Source organism: Haliotis asinina, chromosome 14 (assembly GCF_037392515.1).
Source record: "Haliotis asinina isolate JCU_RB_2024 chromosome 14, JCU_Hal_asi_v2, whole genome shotgun sequence".
In the NCBI taxonomy this organism is placed as follows: Eukaryota; Metazoa; Mollusca; class Gastropoda; order Lepetellida; family Haliotidae; genus Haliotis; species Haliotis asinina.
The window spans coordinates 3614685-3638730 of record NC_090293.1 but is presented as its reverse complement, the minus strand read 5'-3'; the positions used below and the strand labels follow the sequence as shown (position 1 = coordinate 3638730).

Sequence of the window (24046 nt, the reverse complement as noted above, 5' to 3'; positions counted from 1 at the left end):
GAGTATGAGAAACTAAGTAACCATCAATAAACGAAGTCTGTTTAATCTAGGACCAGCAGTACATATGGCCTTTGTTGTCCAACGAATTCAATGATGCATTTTAGTTCACAAAGACCTGAATTTGAAAAGTACTTCGGTTAAATTACAGTTTCTATGTCCTCTTCGAAATTATAACTTAACAAGTTCAGTACAATGTACTTCCCTGCCCTTAGGACTGCCTGTATACCAAGGCAGCACATATCTGTACTCCGACTCTGTAGAGTAAGTGACGAAGTATTCTCTTGATCGAAATGGACAATATTGGTTACTTGCTGACACTAATTATCGCCACCTATGAGGGTCGCCTTTTTCCCTGCATGAACGCTGTCAACTTCAGGGAATGATGCCCTCTCCTGCGGCACTGAATAGAGGTGGGCAGCAGAAGTGAAGACGGAGGTGATCCAACATCAGAACTTCAAATGCCGCCACAATACCAATAGTAAGCATGTCTCATACGTTTGGAGCATTCGTACCTCTGTTTGTCCGACCTGTACCCAAATAACGAGGGTTCGTTCAAGCTTGTTTGATTCTTGCGTTAATTTGAATCCGAATTTGAATGACCGATTGTACAATGCGCACAATTTGCCCAATATTGGGTACGAATTGTTCAGTTGCCTTTATGCGTTGTGTCAGTGTAGCGACAGGCATGTTCAATCAACTTGATTCTGTTGGAGGGCAAATCAGCACATCAGCCTGCGGCGCCATAGAACACTGGGCTAAGATTCGCAAAGGGAGTATTGAACACCGAAAAACAAGAAAAGTTCAATGACATTTATTGTGATACTGATGACAAAATGATAATGGCAGATCACGCAGTGTGATAATGATCACATTCATAGAAAAATACTCTCTTACACTCTAAACTGTCGTAGCAAAAACAGTCAACAACTTGCGTTTGATTCATGGTAGTGGTAAAAACCTGAGCTGGCAGCAATAACCAGTTCGAAGACACCAGGGACAACCTAAAAACTAACCAGCTAACTTTATGTGAAACTTCTGGTCTTCCCTGGACTCGCATGACAACAGGCTATCATTGAGAAAACCAAGATACATAAAAACGTGACAATCAGCAGCCGTACTTAGGGTAACAAACGCTTCAAAGCGTATGTTTTTGACATTACCAAGTCCCTATGTCTTTTTGAGATCCTGGCGCTAACTATTTATAACTCTGCGAAACGACAGCTCGTCACATGACACGTGAGTCACATTGTGGTTGGTTGGTCAACGAGTCTGAACACCTGATCCTGTTAGTCGCCTCTTAGGACAAGCATGGGTTACTGAAGACCAATTCTAACCCAGAATCTTCACGGGTCAAGTCACGTTTTTCTCTCTACAACTGCATGTTACACACATGATGAATGACCTTATAGGATCAAACTGCAAGATAACCACAGATGGAAACCTCGGTTACGTGCTTATGTTCATCCAAAAATTGTAATGTCCAGAACACATTAGTGATATGCCACAAATCGACTCTATGTAGCACTACTGAGTTCACAATGATGAATTGGCCAGGATAACAGAAATAATGGACCACATACACAAGGACTGCACTGTTACATGTTGTTAGATTCAAGATACACAGATGACAAATCCATTGCCTTACACACAACTGGTATTGGGTAACAAAGCATGGTCATAAATAGAGTAACCTATGTAAAATCACACAATGCCCTCTTTAATGTTGACAGATGTACACATACATATATCTAAGTACAACTATCTTCATGAGATTCGTGTTAATACCCATCTCCCAGAGGCAGTTCATGTTGGTGACATGTAGTGAGTTAACAGACTGATAATAAATGCCATAATCAGCAATATTTCCCATGTGTAGCTGCAGCTTAAAAATATCCTGGTCAAGACAAGACTATATTGCAGCAGCAGAAACATTTACCAATTCATACTTCTGTGATGCAGAGTACTCCTACCTGAATCTCTACAGACTACATGGAAACAATGACTGTAGAGTCATCCAATAAACGACATTTACACACATACATACCTCATATTCTCTTTCCATAGCAATCATTTTCACAATCACAATTCTACATGGCATGTATTTCAAATAATGTAACTCATGAGACAGATGTGTGAAAGGTGAGAATGCTGTAAGCCAAGATCACTGAAGGATGAAGAGGTTCACACAGACAAGGGACGCAACTCTGCACTGAAATTTGCAAAGAATGGTTTTCGGTATATCACCTTGGTGGTGTGAAGAGTCTAGCCATGTTGGAACATGGTCAACTACATTTGACACTTGTTGTATTCACCTGCGCTTGGTGGAGCAGACACTCTCATAATTACACAGCACACAATTTCCAAACTCATTGCACCTTCTCCAAACTCTATAACCTTCTGTCTGCCATCCCTGGACTTTCAAAACTGAGGATGGCAAGGTGGACAAGATAATATCTACAAGAGCTTCAGTGTTCTAAAAATGCCCTAGCTCCATTTCCTTGACATGATTCATGAGGCAGGTTTTGTCATATTTTTAATCAAGCTCATGAAAGGCCCTAAACAAGATTCATGAAAGTAACATCCTCTGCCATACTACAACACCATTCTGTGATAAAAACCTTGTAACTTGATACAGATCTCATTTTAATGTCAATGTTTATTCTAACATGATACTCCCACATCCAGGGAGAACAGACAAAACATTTCATAAAGTCAGGAAAATAATGTAAACCATACTTCCAAAAGTACTCAATCCATGAGAGGACAAATGAAATGTGTCTATTTGTGATGTAATATTGAATGTAAGCTGTTTTAGACAAGTCTAAATTAAGCTGATTCAAGAACATGAACACAAATGTCCATGAAGAACAAGGATACACATCATCAAACGTTGAAGAAGTTACAAAGTTTTCAGAAGTTTTCATGAAGATGTAGTGAATGTAATTTGAGTTTTGACATGGAAACAAAACATTAGTACAATGTCAGAAATGACAGACCCGAGGAAGACAAAGTCTTAATGCCTGATCTAGGAACTCAGGCTCCACCTCAAGGCTGTGATCTGAGGTAAGATGAAACACAAGCTCTACACAAATTGCCAAGGACTCCCAACTACGTTTTATTTTTTGCGTCTGTTCGTGTTACTGTTGGCTTTGGAGGACACCACATTCAAGGAACAATCATACCTCCATTGCACATTTTGATGCTTATACTCACGGACACCTTACTTCAGATCTCATCAAGATGAAATTTATTTGACATAACCTAAATATGGTAACATAAAAACACAACAAGGGTAAGAAAGATACGCATCAGTGATGAGGTACGCACCCAGTCAACAAGTCTACATGGAGGCGATTTTCTGTACTCTGTACAATGCTAAAGGTTGAACAACCATCACACTGTTGGAATCCTGAACAAAGCAATGTTGACATACTTCAGAAGTTGCTGAAACACTTGATCATTTTTACTTGGCATTCACAGTTGTAGTGGCTCTCATGTTAGGATTGGCTTGATGCGTCTGTTGAGACAACAAGCCTGAAGTGTTGGAGAAAGTTTGTGCTTCTTCAGCACTTATGACAACAATGAAATATTAACAGTGGGTACCAGACGGATATACAGCACAACATCTTCTGTGACACTCATAACAGCAATGATTCTTCTCTGTGTACTTGTGTACCTGAGCAATGATGCAGCAGTTTTACTGCTAACATTCTTGAATTTTCCTTGATAAATGACATATTTACACACCAAGTGCATTTGTCTTTCCACATTGCTTATGGTACCAATGTTTAGTATTACAGAAGGTAACACACCAACTGCATTCTTCTTTTCCCAACATCCTGTATGTGGAGTGTTTCTAGAGCAGCTGCTCTTTTCCCAATCCTCCAACACACTGTATGTGGAGTCAGTATTTCTAGTGCTGCTGCACTTTTCCCACTGCTCCAACACCCTGTTTGTGGAGAGAGTGTTTCTAGAGCAGTCTGCCTCGGCACTGGGAGGAGCCACAGTAGCAGTAGAGCACCTTGTCTGGGACACTACCCACTTCATAGTTGTAGTCCCAGGTGAGCTCGGTCCCCGCACGGATATATCTGCAATAAACAGGCAGACGTGTTAACACAGCACAAACTGGTGTCAAAACAATGGGGTGACTCCATTTACTACTTAAGTACGTGGTAAGGGTGTGATGTTTTATTGACAACATGGTAAGGGTGTGATGTGTTATTGACAACATGGTAAGGGTGTGATGTGTTATTGACAACATGGTAAGGGTGTGATGTGTTATTGACAACATGGTAAGGGTGTGATGTGTTATTGACAACATGGTAAGGGTGTGATGTGATATTGACAACATACGAGGGTTGGCTGAAAAGTTCTCAGCCTGAGTGGTTTTTCCCCACCAGGTAGAGACAGGTGTTTGCCACCAATGAGGACAATCATTTAGTGAATCATAGACACAAGAACTACAAACGTACTAATAGTTTTATCTCAACTACAGCTCTTTTGGTAAACCTACCCTCTGAAATCATCAGAAATGGACAAAACTGAATACAGGGCAGTCATCAAGTACTTGCAAAAGAAAGGGATGTCCCCAACACAGATACATGCTGACATGGTCTCCACTCTAGGGGATGATGCTCCTTCATTTTCCACAGTAAAGAAGTGGGCTGCAGAATTTAAGCTTGGCAGGCAAAGCCTTGATGATGACCCACGCTCAGGAAGGCCTTCAACAGCAACCACTCCAGAAAACATCACGCGAGTGCTCGATATGTTGATGGATGATCGACGATTGACTACTCGACATATTGCTAGTGTAGTGGGCATCTCTAATGAGAGGGTTGAGTATATTATCACCAATGAATTAGGAATGACTAAAGTTTCTGCAAGATGGGTGCCAAAGCTCTTGACAGCAGAACAGAAACGTGTCAGGTTTCAGACGTCCCTTGACAATTTGCGTCGTTTTGAAGCAGATCCCGATGATTTTGTGGCACGATTTGTTACCATGGATGAGATCTGGATACATCACTTTCAACCAGAAACAAAACTACAGTCAAAACAGTGGAAGCATCCTGATTCACCAGCTCCGAAGAAAGCCAAGTCTGTTCCTTCAGCTGGAAAGGTGATGGCATCAGTCTTTTGGTATTCCAGGGGTATTCTGCTCATTGATTATCTTGAAAAAGGTCAAACTATCAACGGCAGATACTATGCTGATCTACTGAATCAGTTGCGAGAAGCAATCAAAGCTAAACGACAAGGGATGATCGCTAAAGGTGTCCTCTTCCACCAAGACAATGCGCCTGTTCACAAATCGGTGGTGGCCATGTCAACAATCCGCGATTGTGGCTTTGAACTCAATGACCATCCTCCTTATTCACCTGATTTGGCTCCTTCTGACTTCCACCTGTTCCCCAAAATGAAAAAGGAACTCGTCGGTCGCCATTTTGCAAGTAATGATGACGTCATTTCCGCTGTGACTGATTTTTTTAGGGTAGCTGAAGAAGATTTCGTCCTGACCGGGATTCGGGCCTTGCAGCATCGCTGGCAAAAGTGTGTGAACTTGGAAGGGGACTATGTAGAAAAATAAATTACAAACGTGGACTTTGTAACTTTTTTTCACAGTGAGGCTTAGAACTTTTCAGCCAACCCTCGTAAGTAATTGTCTAAGTGATGGTGCACGTAATAGTTTAGGTGATGGTGTAAGTGTGAGATTTTCCTTGCTGTGAGAGCAGCATTGGTTAAATCAGAGATTTTGTATGCTGGCAATTAGGGTGTGTTTCTGCAAGTGTTGGTTCAAATCCTGGATGAGACTCTACCCTAAGTGACCCTAAGTTGTATATGTTATCGTGTCCATTTACTGGGCAGCAAAGAAGGGCACCCATGGGAACCAGAGGTCCTGTGTAAGTGATGGTGCACATAGGTGAGTATGTTATCGTGTCCACTTACCGGGCAGCAAAGAAGGCCACCCATGGGAACCGGAGGTGGTATGTAAGTGATGGTGCACATAGGTGAGTATGTTATCGTGTCCACTTACCGGGCAGCAAAGAAGGCCACCCATGGGAACCGGAGGTGGTATGTAAGTGATGGTGCACATAGGTGAGTATGTTATCGTGTCCACTTACCGGGCAGCAAAGAAGGCCACCCATGGGAACCGGAGGTGGTATGTAAGTGATGGTGCACATAGGTGAGTATGTTATCGTGTCCACTCACTGGGCAGCAAAGAAGGCCACCCATGGGAACCGGAGGTGGTATGTAAGTGATGGTGCACATAGGTGAGTATGTTATCGTGTCCACTTACCGGGCAGCAAAGAAGGCCACCCATGGGAACCGGAGGTGGTATGTAAGTGATGGTGCACATAGGTGAGTATGTTATCGTGTCCACTTACCGGGCAGCAAAGAAGGCCACCCATGGGAACCGGAGGTGGTATGTAAGTGATGGTGCACATAGGTGAGTATGTTATCGTGTCCACTTACCGGGCAGCAAAGAAGGCCACCCATGGGAACCGGAGGTGGTATGTAAGTGATGGTGCACATAGGTGAGTATGTTATCGTGTCCACTTACCGGGCAGCAAAGAAGGCCACCCATGGGAACCGGAGGTGGTATGTAAGTGATGGTGCACATAGGTGAGTATGTTATCGTGTCCACTTACCGGGCAGCAAAGAAGGCCACCCATGGGAACCGGAGGTGGTATGTAAGTGATGGTGCACATAGGTGAGTATGTTATCGTGTCCACTTACCGGGCAGCAAAGAAGGCCACCCATGGGAACCGGAGGTGGTATGTAAGTGATGGTGCACATAGGTGAGTATGTTATCGTGTCCACTCACTGGGCAGCAAAGAAGGCCACCCATGGGAACCGGAGGTGGTATGTAAGTGATGGTGCACATAGGTGAGTATGTTATCGTGTCCACTTACCGGGCAGCAAAGAAGGCCACCCATGGGAACCGGAGGTGGTATGTAAGTGATGGTGCACATAGGTGAGTATGTTATCGTGTCCACTTACCGGGCAGCAAAGAAGGCCACCCATGGGAACCGGAGGTGGTATGTAAGTGATGGTGCACATAGGTGAGTATGTTATCGTGTCCACTTACCGGGCAGCAAAGAAGGCCACCCATGGGAACCGGAGGTGGTATGTAAGTGATGGTGCACATAGGTGAGTATGTTATCGTGTCCACTTACCGGGCAGCAAAGAAGGCCACCCATGGGAACCAGAGGTGGTATGTAAGTGATGGTGCACATAGGTGAGTATGTTATCGTGTCCACTCACTGGGCAGCAAAGAAGGCCACCCATGGGAACCGGAGGTGGTATGTAAGTGATGGTGCACATAGGTGAGTATGTTATCGTGTCCACTCACTGGGCAGCAAAGAAGGCCACCCATGGGAACCGGAGGTGGTATGTAAGTGATGGTGCACATAGGTGAGTATGTTATCGTGTCCACTTACCGTGCAGCAAAGAAGGCCACCCATGGGAACCAGAGGTGGTATGTAAGTGATGGTGCACATAGGTGAGTATGTTATCGTGTCCACTTACCGGGCAGCAAAGAAGGCCACCCATGGGAACCGGAGGTGGTATGTAAGTGATGGTGCACATAGGTGAGTATGTTATCGTGTCCACTCACTGGGCAGCAAAGAAGGCCACCCATGGGAACCGGAGGTGGTATGTAAGTGATGGTGCACATAGGTGAGTATGTTATCGTGTCCACTCACTGGGCAGCAAAGAAGGCCACCCATGGGAACCGGAGGTGGTATGTAAGTGATGGTGCACATAGGTGAGTATGTTATCGTGTCCACTCACTGGGCAGCAAAGAAGGCCACCCATGGGAACCGGAGGTGGTATGTAAGTGATGGTGCACATAGGTGAGTATGTTATCGTGTCCACTTACCGGGCAGCAAAGAAGGCCACCCATGGGAACCGGAGGTGGTATGTAAGTGATGGTGCACATAGGTGAGTATGTTATCGTGTCCACTTACCGGGCAGCAAAGAAGGCCACCCATGGGAACCGGAGGTGGTATGTAAGTGATGGTGCACATAGGTGAGTATGTTATCGTGTCCACTTACCGGGCAGCAAAGAAGGCCACCCATGGGAACCGGAGGTGGTATGTAAGTGATGGTGCACATAGGTGAGTATGTTATCGTGTCCACTCACTGGGCAGCAAAGAAGGCCACCCATGGGAACCGGAGGTGGTATGTAAGTGATGGTGCACATAGGTGAGTATGTTATCGTGTCCACTTACCGGGCAGCAAAGAAGGCCACCCATGGGAACCGGAGGTGGTATGTAAGTGATGGTGCACATAGGTGAGTATGTTATCGTGTCCACTTACCGGGCAGCAAAGAAGGCCACCCATGGGAACCGGAGGTGGTATGTAAGTGATGGTGCACATAGGTGAGTATGTTATCGTGTCCACTCACTGGGCAGCAAAGAAGGCCACCCATGGGAACCGGAGGTGGTATGTAAGTGATGGTGCACATAGGTGAGTATGTTATCGTGTCCACTCACTGGGCAGCAAAGAAGGCCACCCATGGGAACCGGAGGTGGTATGTAAGTGATGGTGCACATAGGTGAGTATGTTATCGTGTCCACTTACCGGGCAGCAAAGAAGGCCACCCATGGGAACCGGAGGTGGTATGTAAGTGATGGTGCACATAGGTGAGTATGTTATCGTGTCCACTTACCGGGCAGCAAAGAAGGCCACCCATGGGAACCGGAGGTGGTATGTAAGTGATGGTGCACATAGGTGAGTATGTTATCGTGTCCACTCACTGGGCAGCAAAGAAGGCTACCTTTGGGAACCGGAGTTCCTGTGTAAGTGATGGTGCACATAGGTGAGTATGTTATCGCGCCCACTTACTGGGCAGCAAAGAAGGCCATCCATGGGAACTGGAGGTTCTGTTAAAGTGATGGTGTACATGGGTGTGCATGTTATCGCATCTACTTACTGTCCAGCAAAGAAGGCCACCCATGGGAACCGGAGGTCCTGTGTGTCCACAAACACATTCTGTACAAACACGTTTGGACTGCAACTGTGCTGTAAACAGATCATATGACTGTGAACAGGTGTGCTAACAATACCAGTCATAAGGATAGGCAGTATTCAAAGCCTGAAATATCTATCTTCTAAAATGTTACTCAATACAACTACAGAAACAGTGTTACAATAATCAGGTAGATACTGCTATCTTCTTCAGTAATGCACATACTACAGATAAAGTAATGCCATTACTACAGCCACTTAAGTCATGATTACTCACACAGTGTGATTACTACAGCTATCTTGCAGTCACTGTTTAGCAGCATGATCAGTCATGTGCTAAGTGTCAAGTGCCATACAGACATTTTATATACTACAGAATACTACAGTCACATTGTTACTAGTAATGAGGTCATGTAGTATGCTACTGCCACAAATAAACTACAGTCATGCAACTGCCACCATTACATCAACACTACAGTTGATGCAAGCTGCCTTATGTCTATACTACAGTGATCTCTCTGCTACATTCATGTCTTTACTAATGTGATCTCTCTGCTATATTCATGTCATTACTACAGTAATCTCTCTGCTACATTCATGTCATTACTAATGTGGTCTCTCTGCTACATTCATGTCATTACTACTGTGATCTCTCTGCTACATTCATGTCAATACTTCTGTGATCTCTCTGCTATATTCATGTTATTCCTACTGTGATCTCTCTCCTATATTCATGTCATTCCTACTGTGATCTCTCTGCTACATTCATGTCATTACTACAGTGATCTCTCTCCTATATTCATGTCATTACTACAGTAATCTCTCTGCTACGTTCATGTCATTACTACTGTGATCTCTCTGCTACATTCATGTCATTACTACTGTGATCTCTCTGCTATATTCATGTTATTCCTACTTTGATCTCTCTGCTACATTCATGTCATTACTAATGTGATCTCTCTGCTACATTCATGTCATTACTACTGTGATCTCTCTCCTATATTCATGTCATTACTACTTTGATCTCTCTGCTACATTCATGTCATTACTACAGTGATCTCTCTGCTACATTCATGTCATTACTACTTTGATCTCTCTGCTACATTCATGTCATTACTACAGTGATCTCTCTGCTACATTCATGTCATTACTACTGTGATCTCTCTGCTACATTCATTTCATTACTACAGTGGTCTCTGCTATATTCATGTCATTGGTACAGTGATCTCTCTGCTACATTCATGTCATTGTTACAGTGATCTCTCTGCTACATTCATGTCATTACTACAGTGGTCTCTGCTACATTCATGTCATTACTACTTTGATCTCTCTCCTACATTCATGTCATTACTAATGTGATCTCTCTGCTACATTCATGTCATTACTACTGTGATCTCTCTCCTATATTCATGTCATTACTACTGTGATCTCTCTGCTACATTCATGTCATTACTACTTTGATCTCTCTGCTACATTCATGTCATTGTTACAGTGATCTCTCTGCTATATTCATGTCATTACTACAGTGGTCTCTGCTAGATTCATGTCATTACTACTTTCATCTCTCTCCTACATTCATGTCATTACTAATGTGATCTCTCTGCTACATTCATGTCATTACTACAGTGATCTCTCTGCTACATTCATGTCATTGTTACAGTGATCTCTCTGCTACATTCATGTCATTACTACTTTGATCTCTCTGCTACATTCATGTCATTACTACAGTGATCTCTCTGCTACATTCATGTCATTACTACTGTGATCTCTCTGCTACATTCATTTCATTACTACAGTGGTCTCTGCTATATTCATGTCATTGGTACAGTGATCTCTCTGCTACATTCATGTCATTGTTACAGTGATCTCTCTGCTACATTCATGTCATTACTACAGTGGTCTCTGCTACATTCATGTCATTACTACTTTGATCTCTCTCCTACATTCATGTCATTACTAATGTGATCTCTCTGCTACATTCATGTCATTACTACTGTGATCTCTCTCCTATATTCATGTCATTACTACTGTGATCTCTCTGCTACATTCATGTCATTACTACTTTGATCTCTCTGCTACATTCATGTCATTGTTACAGTGATCTCTCTGCTATATTCATGTCATTACTACAGTGGTCTCTGCTAGATTCATGTCATTACTACTTTCATCTCTCTCCTACATTCATGTCATTACTAATGTGATCTCTCTGCTACATTCATGTCATTACTACTGTGATCTCTCTCCTACATTCATGTCATTACTACTTTGATCTCTGCTACATTCATGTCATTACTAATGTGATCTCTCTGCTACATTCATGTCATTGTTACAGTGATCTCTCTGCTACATTCATGTCATTACTAATGTGATCTCTCTGCTATATTCATGTCATTACTACAGTGGTCTCTGCTATATTCATGTCATTCCTACTTTGATCTCTCTCCTACATTCATGTCATTACTAATGTGATCTCTCTGCTACATTCATGTCATTACTACTTAGATCTCTCTCCTATATTCATGTCATTACTACTTTTATCTCTCTGCTACATTCATGTCATTACTAATGTGATCTCTCTGCTATATTCATGTCATTACTACTTTGGTCTCTCTGCTACATTCATGTCATTACTAATGTGATCTCTCTGCTACATTCATGTCATTATTACAGTGATCTCTCTGCTATTCCCAGTTACTGACTTCGCCCCTCCCACTGTGACATAACCTCCACTAACATATATCTACGTACATTGAGGTATCGGCCGATATTGCCCATGGACTTAGCATCCATGATGTAGCAGGTCTGTCCATCACGGAAGTAGAAGCGGGTTCCAGGTCGCTGATCCTGACTCTCCCTCTTCTCTCCTGACAAACACAAAATGTATCCTGTGCTAAACAGGGGACAGACAACCTTGCATGCTAAACAGCAGCTACATAGCACACCATGAGCACCACAGCAGGTATGCAACACACCATGTGCTACACAGTAGTCATGCACCACATCATGTGCTTAACAGAGGCTACATAGCACACCACACGCTCAGCGGTGCACCCCAGTATGTGCTAAACAGTAGCTTTCCAACACACCAGGTGCTACACAGCAACAAGCTGGAATGGGTCAATTTCAATCTCATTACAAAAAATAAGTTATGCAAATTAGACAAAGTCAAATTGTTTTATATGAAGTAATAAGACTTTAGTTGCAACAGTACAAAGATACATATTTACTTTTATGTGAATAAGAAAAGCTCAGTTGATGTATGAAAAGAACATTTAAAAAAAACAATCACACACAGAGCAAGACTCTCACTCTCTGAGGCCTGTATTCATGATGGTGAGCATGGCTTTACGCTGCTTTCAGCAATCTCTGTGCCATATCACAGCAGAGGACACCAGAAATATGTACTCATATATTGAACTGGTGGGATGTAGGGCATTCATTGTGACAAGCTAATGTCTTAACACCAAGAAATCTCACAGATCCGATAACCAGGAAATGATTGAAACAATGCTGGAATGAAATACAATCTATGATGAGATGAGAGAACACAACAATCAAACAGAACATGTCATCCAAGTTCAGTCACATACCTCTTAGCCCAAGACATCAAATAGTCACAGCTGCACTTGCTAAGTTGATAGAGATTATCTCAGTGACCAATACTTTGTTACTATGATACTTTTCCTATTCACATTTATGTAACATGAATAGACAACACCCCTTAGAAAGTGTTCAAACAGAACATATGTTACATTTGGAACTGTTTTCTCAGTAAAGAATAAACAATTATTCCCAAATATTGCATGTTATATCTAACCACTCTCAAGAACAGATTGAGAATTCACAACTTTTGGGCATATGAGCAGTGCCAGTTTACACTTGTCAGAGGTTACATAAAGTATGTGATCTGTACTACTAGATGTAATTTTTCTTGTCTGTGAGAGTAGCATGGATTAGATAACAGCATTGTGTCAGTCCTTCAAAGAGTGGTGGTTCGAATCCTGTGCAGGATTCAACCCTACATCAAGCATCTGTACTTTAACCATAAACATTATACAATATATCTATTGCGGATACAAATATCACTGCAACGTGGGATCTCTCAATGGTCTGTTGACAATGCACAGATTCCTTGAAGAATTTATTGCACATGACTGAAAAATGTGACTGAACTTTGATGACTCAAATGATGAGATGATGGTGATGATGGGAGGTGATTACAACAATGATATCAAAGGTGCAACATCAGATTAAGATTTTGTATATATTCTATTTGTTTTGTGTCATATTCTTCACAGAAAGAGTCTTAAAAAAATGGTGTTTAGCCGCCTTTTGTGTACTGACAACTCTTGGCTTGTATGTTTTGTTGTACTGATGAATATTGGTCTGAATATGGCGATGTGATCTTGCACCTTCAACAAGAAGAATGAGGTATGAGGAGAACATTAGGAACACGGTGAACATTAATAGGACAAGGAATCAGGTTAACCTCCTGTCTGATATAATAAATATAGCCTCAGCTGAAAATGTACTTTTCCTTACATTAACACACATCTATCTGTCCTGTTCTCAGTTTGACTGAAACTCTACATCGTCATCTGAGATTGTTGTTATATCACTGTCCTGTAGTCTGGGAGTGACTGTGACACAGTAAGGACTTGTCCAGTTACATTATTGTGGTGGGTATCAACACTGGACCACACAAATCAGTAACTGACCATGTAAGCAGTGATCCTGCCATACTGACACAAGGACACGGAATAACCCAAGTCACAGACCAACGGATACAAATTAGAAACACCTTATGATGACAAATGGGTTGCTTGGGGCAGCTTCTGAACAGAACAAGAGTGGATGAGTCAGGGTCTCCCTCAGAAACCACATCACAGGTGGTGAAGAACATCATGACCAAACCTTTCAACCACAATTCCCACTAGTAGCAGGTTTCAGTAAATAAAATAGAGCCTAAAGTACAAAATGTAACAATTTAACATCCTCTAAGTCAACAAGAACTGTTGAGGTCAAGAGGTGATCACATACATGAAGTCCACTAGAAGGTATAGCTGTTGTCCTTTCCTATCACTTTCATGTCAATATACCCTGTACTGTCCTGTATGTTCAATGAATGCTTGTCCCACATGAGAAAAATTAGTAAAAAAACCGAAAAATCTGAACACATGTTTAAGCACCAGGGCCCTGTTTCACAAAGCAATCGTAGCACTAAGGCAGACGTAACTCTTGCACTTTAACAGAGACTTAGATCTGAGATCGTTTTGTGAAATAGGCCCCAGTAGCATTAAACTTGCTAGACTTTCACAAAAACTGTCACTAATAACACAGCAAGCTGACCAATCCAGAGACAGTTAAGTAACTACGGGTTAGCTGTCCTCACAACGCTCCATGGACTGGCAGAGTGCCGGGCACTGTGGAGTGTGGAGTTCCACTACCAACTAGAGAGACAAGATGTGTTATGTTGACGAAGAGTTCCAAGTGCGAAGAATCCACAACGGAAGGTGTCTCCCAGAAGGAGGAGAGAGATGTATGTAAATCTGACTGACCGGTAGTTGGGGTACTCTCTGACTCACGTGTCTTACTGTCTTCACCCTTGCGCCCCATCTGAGCTCGAGGGTTCGGTAAGTTCTTAAACCGAGAACCACCAGTGCTTTTCCTGGCTGAAATAAACAAAAAAAACAAACAACTTATTTCATGAAGGGCTTATTACAAAAAGATCATTTCTCCGAAGAAGAAGCCTAAACAAACGGTGACAGCAAAATATATGCAAAGCAGCTGGTGAGTTTAGTCTGACATCTCTTTCAGTGATATTCCAGCAACATCATGGTGGGGACACCAGAAACAGGTTTTACACACTGCACCAATGTAGGGAATTAAACCTGGATTTAACCACTTTCCCACCATCACAAAAGATGCAAAGGATGTTTTAATGTTGTATTGATGCTGGATGTGCAATATATAATAGCACATATAATCTATAAAAACTTAGAAAACGATTTGCTACAGCACGTAATATTAAATCAAGTGCTAGAAAAGCAAAAGGAAAATACAGCAGGCCATATGAGGCAAAAATAATCAAGAATTAAGCATTTTCTGAATTAAGGTGTTCTGTGTGTTGGTTATGTCTTCAGACTCTAGGAATATGTTTTTATCCAACATCAACCTTTTGAACTTGTCCCTAAGCATCCCAAGATAAATGACATGCATCATTGGTGCCTGTCTGGAAGCATGAACATCAGAACTACTTTAACAGGAACACTAACTCAATTTCTGTTTGATTCCAGTGGTACTCAATATCACTAAAATAATCATACACTGCATTGCTGTTTACGTTTTTAAAGATTTAAACCCCTTAGATATCAGTAAAAGGAGAAAAACTAATTGTTACTTATTTTGACGAGATTACTACCATAATATTATTTTTATTCTTATATTTCCAATCATATTTCTAAACAGGGTTTAATAATCACAAATGGGATTTGCTTTACTGAACTTGTAAATCACATTTCTAAAACCTACATTAAATCCCAAAGCAGAACCTCAAAAATCACTTCCAAATATTTTTCAAAATGAAAATTCATGTAACCTTGCTGTGATACTGCAAAAATTTGCTGAAAAATACATGAATGACCAAAAAAATGTCAGACTGAGATATTCTCAGAGATGAGAAATATATGTCTAATGTTCTAGATTAAAGTTGATTAGTTACATACAGATATAGATCTAAAATTGTTGTTGTGAAACGCAAGGCAATTTATAATTACACTTTCTAAAACTGTTGGAGATGAACGTACAATCTCCACAAGCCCACAAAGTCAACAGAAGTACATTCATTGGATCCATCACAGCATGATTCTTATTAAAATGTTAAGTTAGATAGCACAATTCTGTTAGCTATGTTCTTATTATTTTCAATATGACAGTACATATTTTTCAGGATTTTTGAAACAATAACATAATTCCATAAAAGATTTTACTAGTCAGGAGTATTTTTATCAAAGCACCACTTTTTTTATTTGGCTTGTTGTATTTTCACACATAACAAGAACTGATAGGGGACAAGTCTTCTTGAAGGTTATGGAAAGAGGCAAGCAGTGAGAAATGCCCCATGCGTCTGTGGCTACATTTCAGTACAAAGTGCCCCAAATATTATTAATCCGAACAAAGCAGGAAACCGAGTCAATCAAGAGAACCAAGCATACACTCATCTCCACTCACCTCGACCAAGAAGTTTCTCATTTTTCTGAGGCTCAGTGTCTGAATCACTTTCTTCTTTCGCATCTGAAATAATATGGCAATAGTAAGCTTCACTGTACTCATACAACACAGCACTAAGCAATGTTCCAACTATAAGCCAAACAGACATTCAAGTCTGGACCAGAAAATCCAGTGATGCTATAAGCAGTAAGCAGCTGAGCTGCAATGACATGAGTCTGTCCACCAGACCCACCCAGTCATCATGTATTACAAGCATACGTTGCTTTGGATGAATCTGATATGAGTGAGTTTTAAGAAATATTCCTGCAATATCATGGAGGGGTGGGGTAGGGTGGGGAATGGGGAGCGGGGGGGACAAAATGGGTTTCACATTATACCCACACAAGGAATCAAATCCTAGAAGCTGGGTTAGAATCTAAGTTTGATCATTTTCCCACAAACAGAGCAAAATATCCTGCTTTAAACTTTGGCCAAGAGCGGGAAACTTTAGCCTAGCCCAAACTTTCCCCAGGTTAACAATATCCAAGGCCAAAACATCCTTGATGAAAGTTATGGCCTAGGTCAGATTCTCCCCAGAGATATTTTAGACTGAGGAAAAATGGCCTGCTAAACCAGCCATGACGAATTAGCATTACAAACTAACACTTGAACCACAAGGCTACCTAACCACCCCCACTACCCTTATTAGTCTGAACCAACAATCTTCACAGAACTAGCATCAGTGTATTCATTGTGTAGCAATCAAGAGTATAAGTATAGGCTCTGTTTTTGTCAGACTTGTACCAACACAAAAGATGCTGACACAAGTGTAGGTTAACATACGGTACATGCTACTTTACACAGTGTTCTGGTTCTGTCAGTTCTATCAGCTTGATGTTTGAAGAAAGCTTCTGGTTCTATCAGTTCTATCAGCCTGAAGTGTGAAGAAAGCTTCTGGTTCTGTCAGTTCTATCAGTTTGATGTGTGAAGAAAGCTTCTGGTTCTACCAGTTCTATCAGCTTGATGTGTGAAGAAAGCTTCTGGTTCTATCAGTGCTATCAGTTCGATGTGCAAAGAAAGCTTCTGGTTCTATCAGTTCTATCAGCTTGATGTGTGACGAAAGCTTCTGGTTCTGTCAGTTCTATCAGCTTGATGTTTGAAGAAAGCTTCTGGTTCTATCAGTTCTATCAGCCTGAAGTGTGAAGAAAGCTTCTGGTTCTGTCAGTTCTATCAGTTTGATGTGTGAAGAAAGCTTCTGGTTCTACCAGTTCTATCAGCTTGATGTGTGAAGAAAGCTTCTGGTTCTATCAGTGCTATCAGTTTGATGTGCAAAGAAAGCTTCTGGTTCTATCAGTTCTATCAGCTTGATGTGTGACGAAAGCTTCTGGTTCTATCAGTTCTATCAGCCTGAAGTGTGAAGAAAGCTTCTGGTTCTGTCAGTTCTATCAGTTTGATGTGTGAAGAAAGCTTCTGGTTCTACCAGTTCTATCAGCTTGATGTGTGAAGAAAGCTTCTGGTTCTATCAGTGCTATCAGTTTGATGTGCAAAGAAAGCTTCTGGTTCTATCAGTTCTATCAGCTTGATGTGTGAAGAAAGCATCTATTTAGTCAATGCAACAAGCATCTGTGAATGTCAAGGATCAATAATAGCGGTCAACTGATATATCAAAACTGAAACTGGGCAATGCATGCTCCTTTGAGAGAGAATAAGTTTAGTTTTAAATGCCACTTAAAAAAATATTCAAGCAATATCACAGTGGGGGACACCAGAAATGGGCTTCACACATTGTACCCATGTGAGGAATTGAATCGATGTCTTTAGAGTGATCAGCGATTGCTTTCAGTTCTAGGCTACCCAAATGCCCCACTATGAGAAGAAACAACTTTAATAATGTTTATCATGACTCAATATGCCAAGATGCAAAATATAATGAAACAAGCATTGTCACTAAGGTGACATAATCCCCCACCACACATGATCAAATTAAACTTAGAAAGTAATGAAAATGAAGGTAGTAGTTTAAGATGAAGATAAATACACCTTCCCAAGATGAAGCTTGGTGATAAAAAAGAAAATCCAGTGACCAGTTCTTGAGATATCGTGTTGATAACCTTAACATGCAGGTGAACATGCTGAAATCATTGAAGTGTGTCCATGACCTTAAACATTAAGTAACGGTCACCAAAAGCAACTGGTGAAAATTATGTGAAAGTCATCAAAACTGACTGGGCCCTGCATCTTCCCTAGAACAAGCTTGGAGTTGAATATAAAGGAATTCTGGGAATAGTTATTGATATATCTCGCTGACAAGGGTAAAAGGTTAATGTCCCCTTGTGACCTTGAAATGAAGGTGAAGGTCACAAAACCAGAACAAGACCTGTCTTTTACTATGAACCTAGGTACCAAATATGAAAAGAAACTAGAGATTGGTTCTTAAGAAATTCCAGTTCATACATACATCAGTCCGGATGGACGGATGGAGCCAAGTGCTATATCCCCCACTCCGCACTAATCGCACAGTGGGGGATAAAAAGTCAGTGTTAAGCTGCCTTCAACAAAAACTACCTGCATTCTAGCTTAAAAAAAAGTACATTAATGGTTATTGCACAGAAAACATAATGCAACGTTTGACATCAAATCGACATCTGCATTCCATATAAAAGTGCCTAGTTTCATGTATTTGTCTTTTCTCACTATTTGCAACAATGATGCTGTATCGATCATATTATGCTGCTGTTCGAATGTCACAGCTTTCAAAGTCCACAAACTGACCAGCTTATCATTCTGTAATTCATCCATCTCAACAAATTTCAAATGAAGGTTGTTTCTTTCTATACATGCAATTTCTTATTTTGCATAATAATATTCAGGTGAGCGAGGCAACTAAATATGGTTTACAAAAACATTTACAATCACAAAATCAAATGTCTCCAGCACCTACAACTAACAGCAACCTATAGAGTTGAACCTTCTAGCAAATCACTTGAACAAGTACACACTAGGTGTCTTGAGTGCACCATTAACCCATGACCAGCATTCACAGAACCTTAATCATAAAGCATGTTCAAACTACATTGTTTTGAAGATCATAGTCATATGGATATGCAAGGTCTGAATATGTAAAAGTGACAACACTGTCATAGTTGTCTATAATGTGTTCCCTGAGCCTGTGGTATGTTGTCTCTATGCACATGAAAGTGGTATCTTGGATGGAATATTAAATTTGTATTGTATTAGTGCCTACTAGATCAACATGGTCCCCGAAAAAACACTTACCAAGTGATGAACCAAGGTTCCCTAAATACAATATTTTTTCCTAATGCTAGACATTAACCATCCTAAAACACACTCACATGATAGCGTGTATACCTTATCTTATCTTATCTTATCTTATCTTATCTCGCTATTTCAGGCTTTCAGTCATTAAAGGACATTGTCATTGAACTGGTCATGTATTCTCTGCATAATGCCTTTCTAACCTGCCACACAACAAACCCATGGTGGTCAGTGAGGAGCTCTCTCCAAGGTATAAGACAGAATGGAGATACATTACACTTGATAACTGATGATTCAAACACAGACCCAGGTTGACTCAAAAGGAAATTCTTAGTAATTGTGAGTGAGTTTCATGTCACTTTTTCACAAGATTCCAGTTATGTGATGGGTGGAGTGAGTGAGTTAGTGAGTCAGTCATGTATTTTGCTACTCTTTTCACAGTGGGAGACACCCAAAATATTGCTTCATACATTGTACTCATGCTGGGAATCTTTAGGCTACCACACCACCCCTGTCATGTGTGCAACTTTAAAGGTACTGTTAGATATGCAGGCAGTAAAGAGTTGAAAACTATATAGAATCATAGAGTGGGTGACAGCCAAACGGGACCTTATGGCTACGATGTAATGGAGAAAGGGCATTCTAAGGAAATCTACGGAATGAATCATGTGTCTAACAGTAATCCACTTTTATTCCAGGCTATCAGCTCATGTGTGAAAAAAAGATGGATCTGTGTGGTGTTGACAAAATCAAGGAAAATAAGATGAAACATTTGAACACCTTTGAGGCATACACAATGTACTGCAGCACTTGGAGACTGGCGATGATGATCTGGAGATTTAAGGTGTGCTATGCTAGTAAGTGTACTTTGCACCAGGCTGGTGACAGGACCACCTGCGACCCTTTTATTAGTACTGAGTAACTACAAATGACATCTAGAAAAAAAGCAAAGCATTCAGTAATTGTACCAATGAGAAACAATCTCCTATAACAAAAGACTACTGCAAGGTGAAATAAGTTTGTACAAGAAGCCTCTACAGTATCTACATGATGTGCAGTCACTGCTGATCAACAAACCTGTGATGATCTTTTTCTCATCAACATCTGGATGTTTGGGTTCTATAACACAGGCATAAATTATCATAGCACAGGAACGGAACATAGTGGAAGAGAGAACTCCTGAAGCAAACTCACCATTAAACGAAATTGCTGATAGTGAAACCAGAACATATATGCAATTTTTCAGCTATATAATTCTAGATTTTGTGCTCAAATGGTTGACCATTTTAAAATATGGGCATCAAAGCATGAACATCATTTATTTTTAGCGAACTATGGGGCCCAAAAACCTGATCACAGTATTGCACTTCCTGTTACTTGTTTTATGGTAGTATAGCACTGCATTCAACAGTATTCCAGACATACAACAGCAGAAAGTAAATAATGATGTGTGGACCAGACAAACCTATGACTAACATTCTGAGACCAAGTCAGCCATCTGATAGAGGCTGACCATGTGAACATTTATTTGTTTGACCTTAAGTTTAAACCTTTATCCCTGAGATAGTAATGTTTTCATTCAGCTGGAAATATTGATAACACATAATCCAGTCCACACTAGGAAGGTGAAAGGTGAAGATCTGTGTAAGAATTGTTCTTCAGTAACCCATGTTCTTCAGTAACTCATAAAAGGTGACTAATGGGATTGCATGGTGTGGGTCCCTCACTTGGTTGACATGTCATTGGTTCCACAGATCGATGCTCATGCTGTTGATCACTGGAATGTCTGGGCCAGACTTGATTATTTACAGACCATTGCCATAGAGCTGGAATGTTGCTGAGCGCAGTGTAAAACTAAACACACTTAATGGGGAGCTTTTAAAAGAAAAGATTCTGCCAGAATAGCAACAGATGGGATACCTGTACAACCAACCTGTTCTCTCCAATCAGTAATCAATGAACAAACATCTTAAACTTTGCTAAAGTCAAGCAGTGACTCCCTCAATGACAGCCTGACTCACCTGAATGAACTGATGTTGTGGACTTCCTCGCAAGTCGAGGCTTCGGTTTATCTGGTGTAAGTTCCTTTGCCGACGGTTTCTTCTCCACTGGAAGGTCAAGGTCAGGCAGCTCATCAAAATCCATGGACTCCTTCTTTTCAAGTTTGTCCACAGGAAGTGAACCTTCTTCCTCATCATCAATCATGATAGGGTGAGACACGGAGTCAGTTGAGGCCGGGTCTGCTGAGTTTGGATCAGTGGAGATACTGTCCACCCAGGCAGCTGTCTTCTTCTCGTACCTGTCGCAGCAATCATACCATGTTAATCAACATTTAAGCAGACTAGTATGTTCTAAAGCTTGTTCACTTGTAAATGCTTAAACCTTTCATTAACCTGTTTTTTGTCTTTCTGTTTCACATACATTGAAACTTTTACTATTTTCCACTTAATAAATGGCTTACAAGAGCTGGGTTTCCAGGCAGTTTACAAAGTTTCATATTGTGGCTCATCAGCATGAACCTGGAGATAGCCTGAAGTGATGCAGGGTGCAAATATTTTTCAACCTTTTTTTGGAGTTCTCAAATAACAAAACAACAGCAGATCCTGCCACTGCTAAGGCAAATAACTGTACATCAAATTGTGGCACCTTAGAGCACAGTGGCACCCTTTTTCATGAAAACACATTTTCATATAATCAAATTACATGTTAATGTTTCACAAGTTCCTGTGCATGTCACCACTAGCAGGTGTAATTCACAGAATGGTTAGTGATCAAATATGAGAAAGTACAGTATTATCTGAACAGTTACGTGACAAAGACACCAGACAGTACACCACAAGGACAAACACAACACTGCCACTGATATAAGATGAAGGGGGTCGGGCAGCAACATGTGGCTGGGAGCAGCATGGCAAGTCATCAGAGACACTATCTATGGTACTTGATGTAGTAATTGTTTAAAGCAGAGGTTTTCTGTATCATGGATAAAGTAGAAAGGAACACTGCAGAAGAAAGGTTGAAGAGTGAAAGAAGTTTAACCTAAAGTCAGCCAAATTTACACTAACTAACCAGAGTACAGTGGACCAGTGTTAACTGGAGAGTTAAACCTACAGATATTAGTTTTAATACAGTAGATATATTACAACTATTTTGTGCTTATTATTTGCCAAACCTCAACCAACAAGACAGTGGGCAGACAAAAATAATTGAAAAAATAAATTTCTTAATATTGTCTCTTACTAATCTTGTAACAATTATAAAATTTCAGACTGTTGTTCCTTTGAAAATTAGCATTAAATAAACTCATGATGTTGACTGAATTACTGCTACAGACACAATCTATTAATAAATTTAGACGATGAGTGTGTAAGGGTATGAAATTTATTTTTATCACATCAGGACAGAAATGTCCACTGTGAATGGAAAAAGTGAAAAGAGAAAACATATTTTACACCTGGCACTGACATTATGCTGGGTTATTGACACATATGTGATTTCTTGAGGGTGGCACGCCCGAATCTTGAGACCGACTGCACATGTTAACATTAAACGACCTTAGTGCATCAGTCCATAAGTCAATAAGTTATCTTTGTATCTTTGTTTCTCCAAACAACAACAATTTTGATTCAGGCTGCATTATATTTGCCATTTAATTACTCCTTGAGGATCCATTTATCAGGATAACAGGCTAAATGGAGGCTTAAATAAGTTCCTTTGTTATGGTTAAGGGTCACATATTGACACTTGGAAAAATATATGTTGCAATATTTTTTACCATGGGTATGTATTTCGGATGTTCCAGTTTATACTGTAACTTGTTAACCTGTGAAGGATATTCTAACAGAGATGAGACATCACAATGAACACCAGGACAGGATACACTTGACAGAATGAAGCACACTGTGATGAAAGACCATCAAAAGATAACAAACTTCAACATGCCTAAAATTTTAAAAGAACCTCAGAACTGGTAAACAAACAAAAGTAAAACCTATGAATATGTGTACAGACCCCAAGTAGGTGCTGCTTGTAGCTATGTTACTATGCAACAAACACATAAATGAGGCCTAGAGAATGAAACCTCCTGTGAGCGTGAGTGAGTGAGTGAGCGAGTGAGCAAGGAACAGCCATTCTTCTAGACTTCTATAAAGATGACGGAATGACACTGAAAATCCTGGAATGATTTTTTTGGCCCACATAAAGATTCAGGTCCAGAGTCATAAACTGTTAACATGCATCTTTTGATGACAAGTACTGCCATGTTCCACTAATCATCTACAGTCTATCAAGTTCCGTCAATGATCCATGCTCTGTAAGGAAGGTTTGCTCAACTTGTTGGTTTACCAGCAGAACGGAGGTATGACTGGGTGTGACAGATCAACAGTAAATAGGAGAGATTAGTAGGACATGAAAATGGCATTACAATGTGAGTTCTATAGGAAAAGCAGATTAGACAGAACAACATCCATCCAGTTGGAAAGGTATAACATTATAATACATGGTTTATCAACACACATTTTATGTATTTTGATGTAACTTCAAAGAGTCATTATTCTGAATTTGAAAGAACTCTTCAAAAGTTTGTAGTTCAGAT

General features: G+C 40.7%; 1 protein-coding gene across 2 annotated transcripts in view; it reads right to left on the bottom strand.

The window, feature by feature from the left end:
- Positions 1-796: 796 nt before the first annotated feature.
- LOC137261393 (histone-lysine N-methyltransferase SETDB1-B-like) overlaps positions 797-24046 on the bottom strand; it is a 56801-nt gene continuing 33551 nt past the window's right edge. Inside the window, exons 25-31 of one of the 2 annotated variants that reach the window (XM_067799138.1) lie at positions 21474-21751; positions 20530-20571; positions 16198-16260; positions 14553-14639; positions 11716-11831; positions 8933-9021; positions 797-4088 (exon numbers count right to left, since the gene is read on the bottom strand). In XM_067799138.1, the coding sequence (XP_067655239.1) occupies positions 3971-4088; positions 8933-9021; positions 11716-11831; positions 14553-14639; positions 16198-16260; positions 20530-20571; positions 21474-21751 (793 nt within the window). In that variant the 3' untranslated portion in view covers positions 797-3970. The remainder of the gene's footprint in view (positions 4089-8932; positions 9022-11715; positions 11832-14552; positions 14640-16197; positions 16261-20529; positions 20572-21473; positions 21752-24046) is intronic. The other variant, XM_067799139.1, reaches the window with a different exon arrangement.